We start from the raw sequence: 16,627 nt of genomic DNA, 5'->3' as shown, positions 1-16,627 counted from the left end.
GATACCCACAGTAGCATTTCTATGCACAGGGATTATTTACATCACTATCAGTTTCCTGCCAATGAACTTCTGTCTTTACAGAGTAGCCTAAGCAAGGTGAGTACCCCTATAGGATGGGGTAATCCCTGGTGGCTCCAGCTTCCCCTTGAAAGTATATACAATCATTTCACTTGCTCATTTCGTATCTTCCTTACTTTTCCCTGTAGGGATGAGAAAAAGAATAAGAGGGAGAGTGTCACTTAAACTAAGACCTGAGGAGACCTGTCATCTCTGAACAGGGATAGATGGAGCAGCGTGTGCCAAGGCCCTTAGGTAAAAAAGGGCTTAGGGCAAATACAGGACCAGTGTGGCTGGACAGGAGTGAGCTGGGCAGGGTGACCATCGGCAGGCAGAGAGGTCAGCAGGGGCTGATGACGCCGAGCCCCGAGGGAGTCCAGGAGTTACAGGATTTCCTGAAAGCAGTGGGCCCCGCTAGAGAGAGTTAAACTGGGAAGTGCCATGATGTAATTTATGTTGCACTAAACAGCTCTGATTCCTGAGACAAGAGACTTGAGGGACCCCAGGGTACCCGCCCACCTGTTGCAGAGGAGATGGACGGGGCCCTGTGGACATGGAGGGAAGTGCCTGCGTCCACCAGCAACTTCCAGGTCTGAAACGCCATGACCTGCTGATGGACAGATACAGGCGGGGAGGAAAAGGACAAACCAGGGGCGACATCCAGGCTCGCGGCTGGAGAGCCGGATGAATAGCAGGGCCATTTTCTGAGCAGGGAAGCCCGGGGGAGGGGTGGATTGGAGTGACTCTCCACATTTCCTACTTTGAGGTGCCTGTTGCACGTCCAAGTCCCCAGCGCCCAGATTATGGCTTGAAGGGACAGCTGTGGGAGTGGAAGTGGGAGCTGCGTCTCCACCGGCACAGAGGGGTGAGCCCATTCCAGCTGCTGACCCACTTTCCCCACACACATGTGCCCCTCTGCCCCAGAGCTGTCTGACCTCCTGGTGGAGAAACTCCACACTCTGACTTATCATTGAAGCCACTCATTCGCAGTGATTATTAGAGTCACTTATTTCCCTGGAAGGATGAGGGGGCAGGAGGACGGGTTGGACTTGGCTTCACACCCTGCGGGGGTGGTCAGAGCTGGTTTCTCTGCCTCCTCTCCCAGCAGGCCTGACGTGGCTGCCCAGGTCACATGGGGGACTAAGTCACAGCTAAGCAGGTGGCCCTGAAGGCAGAGACCTGCAGATCCCAGCTCTGCACAGCTCACTCTGGAACTGAACTGGGGTCCCTCATCCCACAGCACCCCCAGATGTGACTAATCTCTGTGTGGTCAGCCACCTCCTCTCCTGTGATTTGCAGACTCTCTGAAGCTGGCAGATAGCCCCACCATGACCTCTGATCTCAGGACTCTGAGGTCCTGCCCCTCCTCTGTGTCACTGATGAGTCACGGACAGCGTAGGAGCTGCCCAGCCTGGTGACGGACACCCAGGGAATCACCTGGCCCTGCTCACCCACTTCCTCTGTGTCACTTCCCCAGCTCGACTCTTCCCACGGGCTGCACCCCAGCTGCCCAGACCCTGTCCTGTCCTTTCCTCCCTCTCTGCTTCCAGGCAGTGGAGGGGGCGCAATTCTTCCAGACTCAGCTCCCAGTGTTGGGGCTTTGAGATGCAAGAGTCAGTTCTGGCTGGTCCCAGGTGGAAGAGACAGAGGATGCTGGGCTGCTTGTGTCTGGCTTTGGATGTGCTGGACACAGGATGGGCAATTCGAGGCCGCCCTCTGGACCTCCCCGAGGCTTCAGGAAGCTACTGAGCTGTGGGAAATCCAGGCTGGGTTTCTGGTGGAAAGTGAGGAGGGGCAGAGTCTGGGGGCCAGGCCTGAGATGGACAGAGCTGAGGCCTCAAGGAGCCCACAGTGGAGGCAGAGGACTGGGACTTAGGATGGGCTGGAACCCAGTTTGACCCAAGTCACCAAGAGGCAGGGAAGCCCCAAGTGCTGGGCAGGCTACGAAGGAAACAGGTTCCCAGGGCAGCTCAGAAGCTTGATCAGACAGAGGGACATCCCCGTGGGAAGGTGGTGAAATGCCAGCTGTTGAGCAGTGTTACCTCAGCGGGTCCTGCAACATTCCCAGGGCCAAACAGGCCAGATTCCTCAAAACCATTAGTGCCCCAGAAAACCCTGCCCGCAGAGCAGCCAGCTTGCCCTTTACTCAGTCACACTTAGCCCTGGGAGGCCTCAGCCCTTCTCACAAGGGGAGGAAGGAACTGTTGGGCTGCTTTGCAATGCTCTGCTCTGCTCAGTCCAGCTTAACTGGAGCCTCACCTGAGTCACCTGAGGAGCGGATGGAGCACTGGCTCTGTCCTAGACCCCACCTGCTAAGAGCAGTGTCCAGAACTCAAACACCCCAGGATCCTGCATTTGGGGACCCAGTATAGGGCCAGTGTCACAGGGGGGTGAGGTGGGGACTGTTCTGCAATCAGAGCTTCTGATTTTTCATGAAAAAGTGAGAATCCAGACATCTTTATTTTTTTAGTTGTGGTAAAATATAGGGAAGATTGGCCATTTAACCTTGCTTAAGTGCACAGTTCAGTAACGCCCAGCACATTCACACGGCCGTGCAGCCAACCCCACCATCCCTCTCCAGAACTTCTGCATCCTCCCAAACTGAAGCTCTGCCCCAGAAAACACTCTCCCCATTTCCCTCCCCAGCCCCTGGCACCCGCCATTCCCCTCCCTCCGTCCCTTCCCTTCCATTTCCCCCTGCTCTCTCCTCCCCTCCCCTCCCTTCCTTTCCATTTCCCCCTCCCCTGCATCCTCCCAAACTGAAGCTCTGCCCCAGAAAACACTCTCCCCATTTCCCTCCCCAGCCCCTGGCACCCGCCGTTCCCCTCCCTCCCTCCGTCCCTTCCCATCCATTTCCCCCTCCTCTCTCCTCCCCTCCCCTCCCTTCCTTTCCATTTCCCCCTCCCCTCTCCTCCCCTCCCCTCCCTTCCTTCCTTCCCCATTTCTCTCCCCAGCCCCTGGCACCCACCTTTTCCTTCCTGCCTGCTTGCCTTCCTCCCTCCTTTTCTCCCTCCCTCCCTCCGTCTGTCCCTCCCTTCTTTTTTTTTTTTTTTTCCAAGGTCTCACTCTGTTGCCCAGGCTGCAAGAGTGCAGTGGCATGATCATGGCTCACTGCAGCCTCAACCTCCTGGACTCAAGCCATCCTCCCACTTGAGCCTCCTGAGTAGCTGGGACTACAGGCATGCACCACCATGCCCAGCCAGTTTTGGTATTTTTTGTAGAGACAAGGTCTCACCATGTTGCTCAGGCTGGTCTCAATCTCCTGGGCTCAAGCAATCCTCCCACCTCGGCCTCCTAAAGTGCTGGAATTACAGGCATGAGCCACCGCGCCTGGCCCATTCTGTTCCGTCTCCATGAATTTGACTGCTCAAGGGACCTCTCTTAGGAGGATCATACAGTGTCTGTCCTTTTGTGTCCAGCCCCTGTCACTGAACTCAACGTCCTCCAGGTCCATGCAGGCTGAGGCTGAGGCTGCGTGTCCTCCCACGGTGGGAATAGACTGCATTGCGCTCACCCACTCGCCTGTCCATGGACACATGGTGGTTTCCACCTCACCCATTGTCAGTGATGCCACAGTGAATATCTGTGTACACGTGTGTTTGAGCAGGGATTCAAACAGATACTTATACATCCATGTTCACAGCAGCATCATTTGAAATTCAGATTTTTTTTAAAAAATGCGTATTTGTTCAATTTACAAAAACAAGCAACGTGGCAGGTCTAACAAGAACCCCGGAAGGTTGGATTCCACAGCCAGTTTACCGCTCTGGTCCCAGAACAAGCTGCTGGGCCAAGGAGGAAACAGAGGCCCTGTGAGGCCAGGCAGCTTGCCTGGATCACAGTGGCTTCACACCCAAGTTCACAGCTTCCTGGTGGCCTCCCCTTCCAGCAGCCTCCCCACCTCCTCAGCCCCGAAAGACCCAGCCCCTCCTTGCACAAAACACAGCCAGCAACCTGTGAGCTAGGGTCAGAGTTCCATAAACATTGAAACTGCGGAGGAGAGGCAGGCAGCACGTTACTGTCACCCCCGCAAGGCCTCTCCACCCCCTATGTCTCCCACCGCAGCCCCTCTCTGGGTGGGGTGTGGGGATTAAAGGGACACTGAAGACCTGCCTCTTTCAGCCCCACTTAGACACCAGGGCATCCTAGACTTCTATCTCCCACCTTCCTAAATTTGCAACCACGGGACCCTTGGGCCTGAAACGCTCTGCCGACCTCCATCATCACAGTGGACAGAGGCACCGCCTGGGGCAGCCAACAGTCTCAGCTTGCTGGAGAATATTTCAGGCAGGCTCTCAGTCCTGGGCGTCCCGGGCAGCTGGTCACCCCACCACCTGCCTGGCTCGCTGGCACCTGCCATCCCCCTCGCTCCATCTCCATTTCCCAGAGTCCCTGCCACAGTTTCTTCCTGGATGCAGCCATCACCCGCTTCCCCACCTGCCTCCTGCGTCCCCTCCACACCTCTAACCCAGCTCAGATCCCAGCTTGACTCTGCTGCAAGCTGGCAGTACCTTCCCCGCCCTTGAGCAGAGTCTTCTCTACGGGGCCCAGGAGGACCTCAGTGGTCTGGTGGCCCCGGCCAGCCCAAGCACCCAGCCCCTGTGCCGGAGCCGCGTGGTCAGTTCCTACAGGGGCTCCCTTGGCCTGGGACACTGTCCTGGCCGCCCACATCTCTGCTTTGTGGTGGTTCCAGTCCCGTCACGTTTGCAGGTGAGTGAGGGATGTGGAACTCTTTGGCTGTCCACGCCCACGTGGTCTCCGATGGCAAATGTCACCTGCTCGTTGGTCACCTCAACAGCCTCCAGACTTTAAATCCTCCCCAGGCTCCAGACGCCAGGTTTCCCTCCAACCCGACCTCTGCCTTGAGCTCACCTGCCCTGGGCCTTGTCTCCAGCTAAGCAGATCCAGAGTCACTCCTTATCTTGCCCACAACCCTTGCCTCAGGCAGCCACTGCCCCCACTGCACTGGCCCTCTGGCCCTTGGTCCTGTCTGCTTGGCCTCAGAGAAAGACCTAGAATCCATCCCTCTCTCCACCCCATTTTCTCTGTCCTGGGCCCGACAGGTAGCCCTGCTTCACCCCAGCCTCCTCACAGCCAGGTGTTAACGTGGCTCCTCCTGGGATCCCGCTAAATTGCAGCCAGGGCTGGAGGGGCTCCAGCCCCTCAACAAAGCCCAAGGCCTTCATGCTTCACACCCTCTGCCGCTCTCTCCCTGCGCCCTGAGCCCCCCAACCTGGGCCCACACATCCCGGCCTTGGCCTTTGCTGTCCTGTGGCTGGAACGGTCCCCTGAGCGCTCCACACAGCTCTCTCCCATCTCAGGTCTCTCCTCAAATGTTACCCTCATTGGGAAGAACTGCTGGGGCCACTTACTTAAGACTGCAACCCTCCATCCTCATCCACCCCAACCCCCACCCACTCCCCACACCTCTTGCCTGCTTTGGTTTCCCCCATTGACTTCAACAACTATTAGACTAAATAATTTTAAAAAATGTATAGAGAAGGGATCTCACTATGTTGTCCAGGCTGGTCTTAAACTCCTGGGCTCAGATGATCCTCCTGCCTCGGCCTCCCAAAGTGTTGGGATTACAGGCACGAACTAAATGATTTTTAAAATTTTATCTTTATTGATTTGGAGGGTACTAGACCAGGCATGGTGGCTCACACCAGCACTTTGGAAGGCTGAGGCAGGTGGGTCACCTGAGGTCAAGAGTTCCAGACCAGCCTGGCCAACATGGCGAAACCCCATCTCTACTAAAAATACAAAAATTAGCTAGGCATGGTGACACATGACTGTAGTCTCAGCTACTGGAGAGGCGAAAGCCCAAGAATTGCTTGAGCGCAGGAGGTCGAGGTTGCAATGAACTGAGATCACGCTGCTGCACCCCAGCCTGGGTGATAGAGTGAGACTCTGTCTCAGAAAAAAAAAAAAAAGGCCAGGCGCGGTGGCTCACGCCTGTAATCCCAGCACTTTGGGAGGCCGAGGTGGGAGGATCACGAGGTCAGGAGATCGAGACCATCCTGGCTAACACGGTGAAACCCCATCTCCACTAAAAATACAAAAAATTAGCCGGGCGTGGTGGTGGGCGCCTGTAGTCCCAGCTACTCGGGAGGCTGAGGCAGGAGAATGGGGTGAACCTGGGAGGAGGAGCTTGCAGCGAGCCGAGATCGCACCACTGCACTCCAGCCTGAGCAACACAGCGGGACTCCGTCTCAAAAACAAACAAAAAAATTAGAGGGTACAAGCACATTTTTCTTACCTGGATATACTGTGTGGTGGTGAAGTCTAGGCTTTTAGTGTCTATCACCCAAATCGTGAACACTGGATCCAATAGCCAATTTCTTCTCCCTTGCCCCCTCCCTCCCTCCCACCCTCCCAGTCTCCAATGTCTGTTATTCCACTCTGTGGTCACAGGTGCACATTGCTTTGCTCCCACTTATTTTATTTTATTTTATTTTATTTTTGAGATGGAGTCTCGCTCTGTCACCCAGGCTGGAGTGCAGTGGCACGATCTCAGCTCACTGCAAGCTCCACCTACCAGGTTCACGCCATTCTTTTGCCTCAGCCTCCAAAGTAGCTGGGACTACAGGCGCCCGCCACCACACCTGGCTAATTTTTTGTGTTTTTAGTAGAGACAGGGTTTCACCATGTTAGCCAGGATGGTCTCTAGCTCCTCCTGACCTCGTGTTCTGCCCGCCTCGGCCTCCCAAAGTGCTGGGATTACAGGCGTGAGCCACTGCGTCCGGCTGCTTTGCTCCCACTTATACATGAGAACATGCTTAAGAGGCTAAGGCAGGTAGATCACCTGAGGTCAGGAGTTCGAGACGAGCCTGACCAATATGGTGAAACCCCGTCTCTACTAAAAATATAAAAAATAGCTGGGCATGGTGGTGCGCACCTGTAATTGCAGCTACTCAGGAGGCAGAGGCAGGAGAATCACTTGAACCCGGGAGGCAGAGGTTGCAGTGAGCCCAGATTGCGCCACTGCACTCCAGCCTGGGCAACAGAGCAAGACTCTGTCTCAAAAAAAAAAAAAAAAAAAAAAAAAGGCCGGGCACACTGGCTCATGCCTGTAATCCCAGCCTTTTGGGAGGCCAAGTCTGGCAGATCATGAGGTCAAGAGATTGAGACCATCCTGACAAACATGCTGAAACCCTGCCTCTACTAAAAATACAAAAATTAGCTGGGTGTGGTGGCACATGCCTGTAGTTCCAGCTATGTGGGAGGCTGAGGCAGGAGAATTGCTTGGGAGGCTGAGGCAGGAGAATTGCTTGAACTCGGGAGGTGGAGGCTGCAGTGAGCCGAGATTGCACCGTTGCACTCCAGCCTGGTGACACAGCGAGACTCCATCTCAGTAAATAAATAAATAAGAACATGCAATATTTGTCTTTCTGTGTTTGACTTGTTCCGCTTAAGATAGTGGCCTCCAGTTCCATCCACATTGCTGCAAAAGACATGGTTTTGTGTTCTTTTTTACGGCTTCGTAGTATCCCACTGTGTATATATTCACCACATTTTCTTTATCCATCATCTGTTGATGGATGCTTAGGTTGATTTCATGGCTTTGCTGTTGTGAACAGTGTTGCTGCAATGAACACACAAGTGCAGGTGTCTCTTTGATTTAATGACTTCTTTTCCTTTGGGTGGATGCCGAGTGGTGGGATTGCTGGTCGAATGGTAGTTCTAGTTTTAGTTCTTTGAGAAATCTCTATCCTGTTTTCCATAGAGCTAAATGATTTACTTATTGTTTACAATTCTCTGTTTCATCCGATGTCCATGGCTTTTGGTTTGCTCATTGCTGTATCTTCAGCACTTCGGACAGTGCCAGCATACAGGCGGTGCTCTGCAAATGCTTGTTGATTGAGTTAACGAGGACAAGGAGAGTGTCTTATTTTCCTTGACAACTCCAGCACATGGTGGGTGGGCTTCATAGCCTTTGGTAGGACAATGAATGGATAGCCCTGTTCAAAGTAGCTCCCCAGACTCCTGGGCCCACATCTGAGATGCCACCATTGGCGAGTCACTTCTTTTGACAGTGGCAGCTGCTGTTAGCATGGAAATGCCCCAGTGGCCCTGTCAGTCATCACCACTCCGGTGCACATGGATCAGAGGCCCTGAGGCCAGGCTGGCAGGGAGTGGGGTTGTGGGTGGCAGGGGCACACACCTCATCCAGAGCTTGCACAGGCAGGGATGCTGGCCAGCATGTGGGTCTAGCATTGGCAGGCGCTCAATAAATATTTTGTTGAGTGAACGTTGAATTATGCCAGGGTCTCCACCCTGTGGCCTTTCAGAGACTCTACCCTCTATACCCTGGGAATTGGGGAACTGCTGTCTGGGGCCCTTCCCCAGGACTTGTGCCAGGAAGTCTTCACCCACCTCCTCAGGGCTTTCCCCTGCTCCTACTGGGCCCTTCTCCTCGGGGCCCTCTTCCTGGCCACCCTGTCTCAGGGACTGCGGCATCTTGGGCAGGGCCCATGGATACCCTTGGGTCTCCAGGGCAGTGAGCTGGCTCTTTAGAAAGGCAGAAAAGCTGGAATGGAGAGGAAACCTGGGCGGGAGGCAGAGAGGGAGGCTGGAGTGGTCGGTCCCCAGCCACTTGCAGACTTGCTTCTTCCACACTCATTTATACATTCAACAAACACTCGCTGAGCCCCAGGGTGCAGCAGGCACTGAACATGATCCTGGGGGTCCACAGGGAGCCCCCCTGCCCACACTGTTTCCCCAGCACCCAGCTTCACAGTGGCCCTCTAGGGTCCAAGCCACCGCCTGGTCCCATGGTTCTGTGCCCACCTCCCGGACACCTCCCTGTCATCCGTCATCTGTCTCCCACCCCTAGGAGGTCATGTGCTTCCTGAGCACAGGACCTGCGTCTTATTCATCACATGTGTCCTGGTGCCCAGCAGGGCCTGACATACAGCAGGTACTCAATATATGTTTGCTGGGTGAGCTGGAGAGGCCATCCACCTTATTCCAGAAGGCAGTGGGGTGGGGCGCAGGAGGGCCCTGGACGCCCTGGGTGCAGAGCTGAGCGGGGGACAGTGAGTAGGGTTGGGGGAGCCCAGCAGAAATTTCTGCTCCAGTGCTGCTGCTGCTCAGAGACACTGCCCCTCCTTGGCCACTCTGCGTGGCCTTTTCCTGCAGTTCCCCCAAGCCCCCTCTGAGTCCTGGGACAGAGAATAATGAATCCTCTGGGGCTCCCCAGGGCCCTGCTGTTTGACTTGTCTCTCGGTGGAGCAGGGCATGGCCTCTCTGCCACGAGAAAGCGCCAGTCGTCCTGCTGCCACCCTAACCCTTAACAGACTGAGGAGGTGGGCAGCATAGAGTCCACCACCAGGGCAAAACCCGTCCTGCTCAGAGCCGTGGAGTCCCTGAAGCAGCCGTGGTGGTCTGCTAAGCCCCTGACCCACGCCACCCTGACTCTGCAGGGAGCAAGTTAGGGCTCACCCCAGGCAGGGTGAGGCATCTCCTCCAGGCTCCTGAAGCCTCCATGAGGGCAGTCCCAGCAGCCACCCCCAGTGTTGGGGTGCAGGTCCGGCTCCACCACTCACCCAGCAATCTCGGGCAAGTCACTTAACCGCCCTAAGCTGCCTCAGTTTCCTTATCTGCAGAGTGGGAATAATAAAGACATTTGAGGATCAGGAGGCAATGCATGGCACTCCTAAATGTTTGCTCTATTATATAAATACTATATTTATATTTGTATAAATATATTTATTACATACATATTCACTACTATGGCTTTTTTTTTTTTTTGAAACAGAGTCTCGCCCTATCGCCCAGGCTGGAGTGCAGTGGCGTGATCTCAGCTCACTGCAACCTCCGCCTCCCAGGTTCAAGCGATTCTCCTGCCTCAGCCTCCCAAGTAGATGGGACTAAGGGCGCCTGCCACCATGCCTGGCTAATTTTTTTTTGTATTTTTAGTAGAGACGGGGTTTTACTATGTTGGCCAGACTGGTCTTGAACTCCTGACCTCATGATCTGTCCGTCTTGGCCTCCCAAAGTGCTGGGATTACAGGAATAAGCCACCCCACCCAGACACTATGGTTGTTTTTAATTCACCCCCGGTGGTAGCAAGGGCCCTGCTGGAGGCTTGTTGATTGAATGAGTGAAGGGGCGCAGGCTCCTGCCTCTTTGTAGAGGAGGAAGCCTGCCCTGCTTGGGTGGGAGTGTCCCAAGTGTAGGGCGCTGCAGGGCACTGAGTCAGGGAAGGTCTCACAGGATTCAGCCCTGGGTTGCCACTGTGGCAGCCGCTGGGTGGAAGCACCGAGAATCCACTCCCAGCCCAGGACCCGGCCCCCCACAGCCCAGCCCAGCAGCTCTTTGAATCCTGGGAGTCCCAGCCCTTCCCGGGGCCCCTCTTCTCTCAACCCCCCTGCTTGGCCGAGCCCTGGTGCCCATGGGCTCCTCCCCTTCCCAGGAGTCCAGGTGAGGTGAGTTGTCAGGTGTCTGAACCGCAGGGCAGAGCCCCGCCTGCAGGAACGACAGGAGGGCGGCCACCAGGAGGCCACCAAGGTCGCCACTCACCTGATTCACAGCTTTCGGGAAGTGGGTTAACGGGATTCCCGAGCCCGGGTTGCGCCAGGTCTCTGGGCTGAGTCACAGGGGCCTGGGGCCCTGCAGGTGGGAGCCGTTACTGAGCTTTGGGCACCCCCTTGATCCCAAAGGCCCTAGGACCACCCCCAACACCCAGTACCCCAGACTTCAGCCTCTCCAAACCCAGGCCCTCCCCAGCCCGGAACCCCTTCCTTTCAGTGCCCTGGCACCTTTCTCTGCCCCTGGACAGTTAATGTCAGGGACCTCTGGGCCCAAGCCCCCTCCCCTGCCCTTCCAGAGGCCACATCCTGGGGTCTCAGCTAGAGCCCCCCCAGAGCCCTGTAGCGGCTGGCTTCCTCCCCGCAGCCCCGCCCTCTGCCCAGGACCCACAGCCGGGGTGGCCGCGGGAGCCACCTGGGGACTGGTCTGACGGCATTCCGCCTCCCAGGATAAAACCTGGGGCGACCTGCAGGGAATCTACACACCCTGACCCGCATCGCCCTGGGTCTCTCGAGCCTGCTGCCTGCTCCCCCGCCCCACCAGCCATGGTGGTTTCTGGAGCGCCCCCAGCCCCGGGTGGGGGCTGTCTCGGCACCTTCACCTCCCTGCTGCTGCTGGCGTCGACAGGTACGTCCGGAGGCTGCTCCTCCCTCCTCCCTCCCACCTCCACCCTCCCTCCCTCCTTCCCTCCCTCCCTCTCTCCCTCCCGGCCTTGCCTCTCTCATCTCCTTTCCGCTTCTGCTCTGTTTATCTCTTGCTCCTTAACTGCTGTGTGCCTCGGTTTCTTCTACGGCTGTGAGGATTAAACAGAAAACGCAGCAAGTACGCAGCGCGCCTCGGTCTCCAGTTACCGTCGGCGTCGCCATCGCCTGCTCCCTCTCGCCTCCGTGTTCTCCCAACTCCTCGTCCTCCGCTGCTTGCCTCTAGGGAAGCACCGTTTTGTGTTGTTCCTGCCGCAGGAGGTCAGGGGAGGGCACCAGCGGCAGCAGCGTCCAGACCCGAGGGGCTCAGGTCTGTGCCTCCCTCGAGGAGCCGGTCCTGGTCCCCGGCAGGCAGGCTGGACGGGAAGCTGCGGGAGGGCAGGGTCACAGCTGTGCAGCCAGGGCCTGGCCGGGCCCCAGGAAATGCCCCGCCGGGAGGGGCCCTGGGGTTGAGAGACTTGAGAGTCTCCCTGGGCACTGGAGGGCTAGGGGTTCCTCACCACCAGGTACTCAAGGGGACCCCCTCCTCACTGGGCGCTGGGACCCGTCCTCATTGGGTGCTGGGGACCCCTCCTCACTAGGCACTGGGGGACTCTCCTCACTCAGCGCTGGGGACCCCTTCTCACTGGGTGCTGGGACCCCTCCTCACTGGGCACTGGACCCCTTCTCACTGGGTGCTGGGGACCCCTCCTCACTGGGTGCTGGGACCTCCACCTCACTGGGCACTGGGATCCCTTCTTACTGGGTGTTGGGGGCCTTCCTCACCGGGCGTTGACGGCCCCTCACCACTGTGTCCTGGGGCCCCTCACTGGCCTAACGGTTTCCTTCTCTTGCCCTCAGCCATCCTCAATGCGGCCAGGATACCTGGTGAGTGGAGCTGGCAGCTCTGACGGGAGGGAGAAGGGAGGAGGCCCACGCGCAGGCAGTGTCTATGTGTCCCTCCCCTGGGCACAGGTCAGAAAGGGGCTGGGGTGAGAGAGGGGAAGAGCTAGAGGGGAAGGGAGGCAGGAAGGAGACACGGACGCAAGGAGAAAGGCTTGAGAGATGCCAGGGCCAGAGGAGAGAGAGAGCCAGGAAGGTGAACAGAGTGGAAAGCAGGGTAAGGAAAGAGGGGGAGGGAAAGACCAGGTGCAGCTGACAAGGAGTGAGTGGGAAGGCCAGGGCCAGGTGAGGACCAGCAGAGAGTGAGGATGGAGGGAGGGATGGGACGGGGAGGTGGGCGGAGCTTGGGGTATGGGTGGGGTTGGGAAGCAGGTGGAGCTTAGGATGTGGGTGGAGCTTGGGGTGTGGGTGGAGCTTGGAGTGCAGGTGAAACTTGGGATGTGGGTAGGTAGAGCTTGGGGACATGAACGGAGCTTGGGCTGTGGGCAAAGCTTGGGGTGCAGGCCTAGGGATTGGGATTCCGAGGGGGGGTTGTAGGAAGTTGGAGATAACAAAACTTGACCGTACCCTCCAGTTCCCCCAGCCTGTGGGAAGCCCCAGCAGCTGAACCGGGTTGTGGGCGGCGAGGACAGCACTGACAGCGAGTGGCCCTGGATCGTGAGCATCCAGAAGAATGGGACCCACCACTGCGCAGGTTCTCTGCTCACCAGCCGCTGGGTGATCACTGCTGCCCACTGTTTCAAGGAGTATGTACAGCCGGCCTGGGGCACTTGATCTTCTAAGGCCCTGGGCTTTGTGCCCCAGGCCCTGGGCTCCCTTTACAGGCTCTGCTTCCGGGCCTCTGTTCAATCTTGGTGCCCCTCGATTCTACCTAGAAGCCTCTCCTGCCTTCAGGGGCCTTCACACCCATGCTGTTCCCCCAGGTACCTCCTCCCAGACCAGACCTGGCTGATCCTCCCCTTCCCTTTCCTTCCAGCAACCTGAACAAACCATCCCTGTTCTCTGTGCTGCTGGGGGCCTGGCAGCTGGGGAACCCTGGCTCTCGGTCCCAGAAGGTGGGTGTTGCCTGGGTGCAGCCCCACCCTGTGTATTCCTGGAAGGAGGGTGCCCGTGCGGACATTGCCCTGGTGCGTCTCGAGCGCTCCATACAGTTCTCAGAGCGGGTCCTGCCCATCTGCCTACCTGATGCCTCTATCCACCTGCCTCCAAACACCCACTGCTGGATCTCAGGCTGGGGGAGCATCCAAGATGGAGGTGCGGCTTCTTCCTCTCCAAGGTGGCTGGGGGCAGATGGGGACAGAGGATGGCAGACACTCAGGGACACAGACACCATGAGCAACAAAGGGTGGAGGCCAGAGGCACAGCATGACAGAGGTGGAAGGAAAGAAGGGCTGCAATCCAGAAGAAACCTTGGTGGGCAATTTCAGGCCATTTCTCTTTTCTTTTCTTTCTTCTTCTTCTTCTTTTTTTTTTTTTTTTTTTGAGACAGGGTCTTACTCTGTCACCCAGGCTGGAGTGCAGTGGTGTGATCCTAACTCACTGCAGCCTTTGCCTCCCAGGCTCAAGTGATCCTCCCACCTCAGCCTCCAAGGTAGCTGGAACTACAGGTGTGTGCTACCACACCTGGCTAATTTTTGTATTTTTTGTAGAGACAGGGTTTTTCTGTGTTGGCCAGGCTGGTCTTGAACTGTTGGGCTCAAGCAATCCACCAGCCTCAGCCTCCCAAAGTGCTGGGATTACAGGTGTGAGCCACTGTGCCTGGCCTCATTTCTACTTCAAAAGTATCTGGCTATGTTTTGAGGCAACAGCCAGACCCGTGAAGCTATTCAATTCATCAATACAGGATGGCTGAAAGGAGGTGTGTGTGGGACTAAGCTGAATACAGGGTGAATATAAAGAGGCCTGATTCCAGAGTGGGAACAGGCACCCCCTGGTGGTAGCATGCCACAATTGCGGGCAAAATTCTCGGGAGAAAATGCAGTCTCCTTAATTGTAAAATATAATTTTCAAACCACCACTGGAGGTTTGGAAAACATCATCTCAAAACTCAAACTAGATTACATAAAGCAAGAAGCAGGGAAGCAGCAAGAGAAAGGTAGATGACAGATCGACAGGCAGATGGATGATAGAGACTGGGCCAAGGAAAAGAAACATACAGGCAGAAATGAGGATACAATGAAGACCTGGAAGAAAGAGTTTGAAAGAGAGAGATAGAGACTAAGTAATAACAAAGTGTAAGATAGATGAAAATTTAACCAGATTCCAGAATAATTAAGAGAAATGACACTAGCTCAGGTGTGTGGGGATCCCAGTAACTCTGAGGTTGCAACCTCCCGATGATCTCTGTAGGGGCTTCTTCAAGAGCTAGAATCGCGGACTTTCAGTCCACAATCTGCAGACCACAGTCTGTAGACCAGCTCCAGGCAAGGCGTGGGGATCCCTCAGGTCCTGGTAATTTTCAACATCGAGTGGACATTTATTGAACACTTCTTCTATAGCAGTCCCAGTGCTGGATGAAGTAATGCAGTATCTGAGACAGGAAGGGCTCTAACCATCTGTGGGATATCAGAAAATTTATTAAAGAGGCAGGGTCTTAGGTTTCACATTCATGTTCTAATTCAGCAGGGCCAGAGGTGGAGACCTGGAATTTCAATTTTCTGAAGGCATCTTGGGAGAGCCTGGTAGAGCTAATCTGTTAGCCTTTGAGAACCGCTGCTGAGAGGAATGGTGTTGGGGGAGAATAGTCCTTTGAGGAGGCAATGAGGAGGGGAGACCCCCAAGCCTGATTCTGTCCTCTTTCCTCCCAGTTCCCTTGCCCCACCCTCAGACCCTGCAGAAGCTGAAGGTTCCTATCATCGACTCGGAAGTCTGCAGCCATCTGTACTGGCGGGGAGCAGGACAGGGACCCATCACTGAGGACATGCTGTGTGCCGGCTACTTGGAGGGGGAGCGGGATGCTTGTCTGGTGAGCTCCCTCGAGCCCCCCACCCCTGGCCAGGAGGGCCTCGGGAAGGAGCCAGCGTCAGTCCTGTCCCCACTGAGCCCCACAACCTCTCCCTGGCCTCCTCCCCAGAACTGGCTGTGCCTGACAGTCCCAGGTCCCCATAGAACCAGCCTCAGCCTGGCTCAGCCACTCACTTATTTGTTCAGACATTAAACTGGGCATCCCAGCTGCACCACCTCGCCCTCCGCGAGCTTTCATTTCCTTCAGGGGGCTTCCCACGCCTCAGTGCCCAGAGCCAGCTCTAGCTCAGGGGCTGTCTGGAAGACGGTCAGATGGTGCAGCGGCAGCACCCGCTCCTGGACGTCTTAAGGCCTGGCTGCAGCTCCTACTCTGCCGCCGGGGACTTCTCACCTGGGCGGAGCTCAGGTCCTGTCTCCTCCAGGAAGGAGAAACGGGCTCCCGGGAAGGGGCTCATCTGCCCCCTGACAGGGCACGGGCCCTGCATTCTGCCACCCCCTGTGCCACGGGGGTTCCTAACCTCGTCTCCTCTCTGCAGGGCGACTCCGGGGGCCCCCTCATGTGCCAGGTGGACGGCGCCTGGCTGCTGGCCGGCATCATCAGCTGGGGCGAGGGCTGTGCCGAGCGCAACAGGCCCGGGGTCTACATCAGCCTCTCTGCGCACCGCTCCTGGGTGGAGAAGATCGTGCAAGGGGTGCAGCTCCGCGGGCGCGCTCAGGGGGGTGGGGCCCTCAGGGCACCGAGCCAGGGCTCTGGGGCCGCCGCGCGCTCCTAGGGCGCAGCGGGACGCGGGGCTCGGATCTGAAAGGCGGCCAGATCCAGATCTGGATCTGGATCTGCGGCGGTCTCGGGCGGTTTCCCCCGCCGTAAATAGGCTCATCTACCTCTGGGGGCCCGGACGGCTGCTGCGGAAAGGAAACCCCCTCCCCGACCCGCCCGACGGCCTCAGGCCCCGCCTCCAAGGCCTCAGGCCCCGCCCAACGGCCTCATGTCCCCGCCCCCACGACTTCCGGCCCCGCCCCCGGGACCCAGCGCTTTAGTGTATATAAATGTTAATGATTTTTATAGCTATTTGTAACCCTGCCCACATATCTTATTTATTCTTCCAATTTCAATAAATTATTTATTCTCCAGTGCCTGTTTTTTCCCATGCCTGGGGACACTGGAAAGCAAGGGTCCAGAGGGGGTTAAGGTTGGGGGTTGGATGTTGGCATAGCCAGAGACTGCGCGGTCCTGTCCACCTGGGGCTGACGCCGACCCTTGCTTCCACCTAGGGTTCAGCCTCCTGACCCCTGACCTTTGCAGCCCTGGGCCACCCTCCCTTTTATCCCTCTCCCACCAGGGCAGGGCAGCCGATGGAGAAGGGGCAGAGTCTAGAGGCCTGGAAGACCCAGCTCTGGTGCTTCAGGAAGGGGAGGAGAGGGGTTGGGACCCCCAAACTGTGCGTTGGATTCCAAAACAGGGCTGGTGAGGAGAAACCCAGCCCCATGAG

The 16,627-nt window shown here is 56.8% G+C and overlaps 1 protein-coding gene across 1 annotated transcript; it reads left to right on the top strand.

The window, feature by feature from the left end:
- Nucleotides 1-10,954: 10,954 nt before the first annotated feature.
- PRSS22 (serine protease 22) lies at nt 10,955-16,268 on the top strand. The gene is made up of 6 exons (XM_016929207.4): nt 10,955-11,217; nt 12,132-12,158; nt 12,748-12,919; nt 13,150-13,427; nt 14,981-15,138; nt 15,674-16,268. Exons 1-6 carry the CDS (start codon nt 11,136-11,138, stop codon nt 15,908-15,910), a joined length of 954 nt encoding a protein of 317 aa, XP_016784696.1. The 5' UTR covers nt 10,955-11,135; the 3' UTR covers nt 15,911-16,268.
- The last annotated feature ends 359 nt before the right edge of the window (nt 16,269-16,627 follow it).

The sequence above is a fragment of the Pan troglodytes genome, chromosome 18, assembly GCF_028858775.2.
Source record: "Pan troglodytes isolate AG18354 chromosome 18, NHGRI_mPanTro3-v2.0_pri, whole genome shotgun sequence".
Taxonomy (NCBI): Eukaryota; Metazoa; Chordata; class Mammalia; order Primates; family Hominidae; genus Pan; species Pan troglodytes.
The sequence above is the reverse complement of the archived record's forward strand: the minus strand, read 5'-3'. Positions and strand labels throughout refer to the sequence as shown.

Excerpts from the sequence above, each read along its gene's own strand:
- PRSS22 (XM_016929207.4), top strand. The coding sequence starts at position 11,136 with ATGGTGGTTTCTGGAGCGCCCCCAGCCCCGGGTGGGGGCTGTCTCGGC. Across the intron at positions 12,920-13,149 it reads GCTGCCCACTGTTTCAAGGA|CAACCTGAACAAACCATCCC; the intron begins GTATGTACAGCC and ends CTTTCCTTCCAG. Across the intron at positions 13,428-14,980 it reads GGGGAGCATCCAAGATGGAG|TTCCCTTGCCCCACCCTCAG; the intron begins GTGCGGCTTCTT and ends CTTTCCTCCCAG.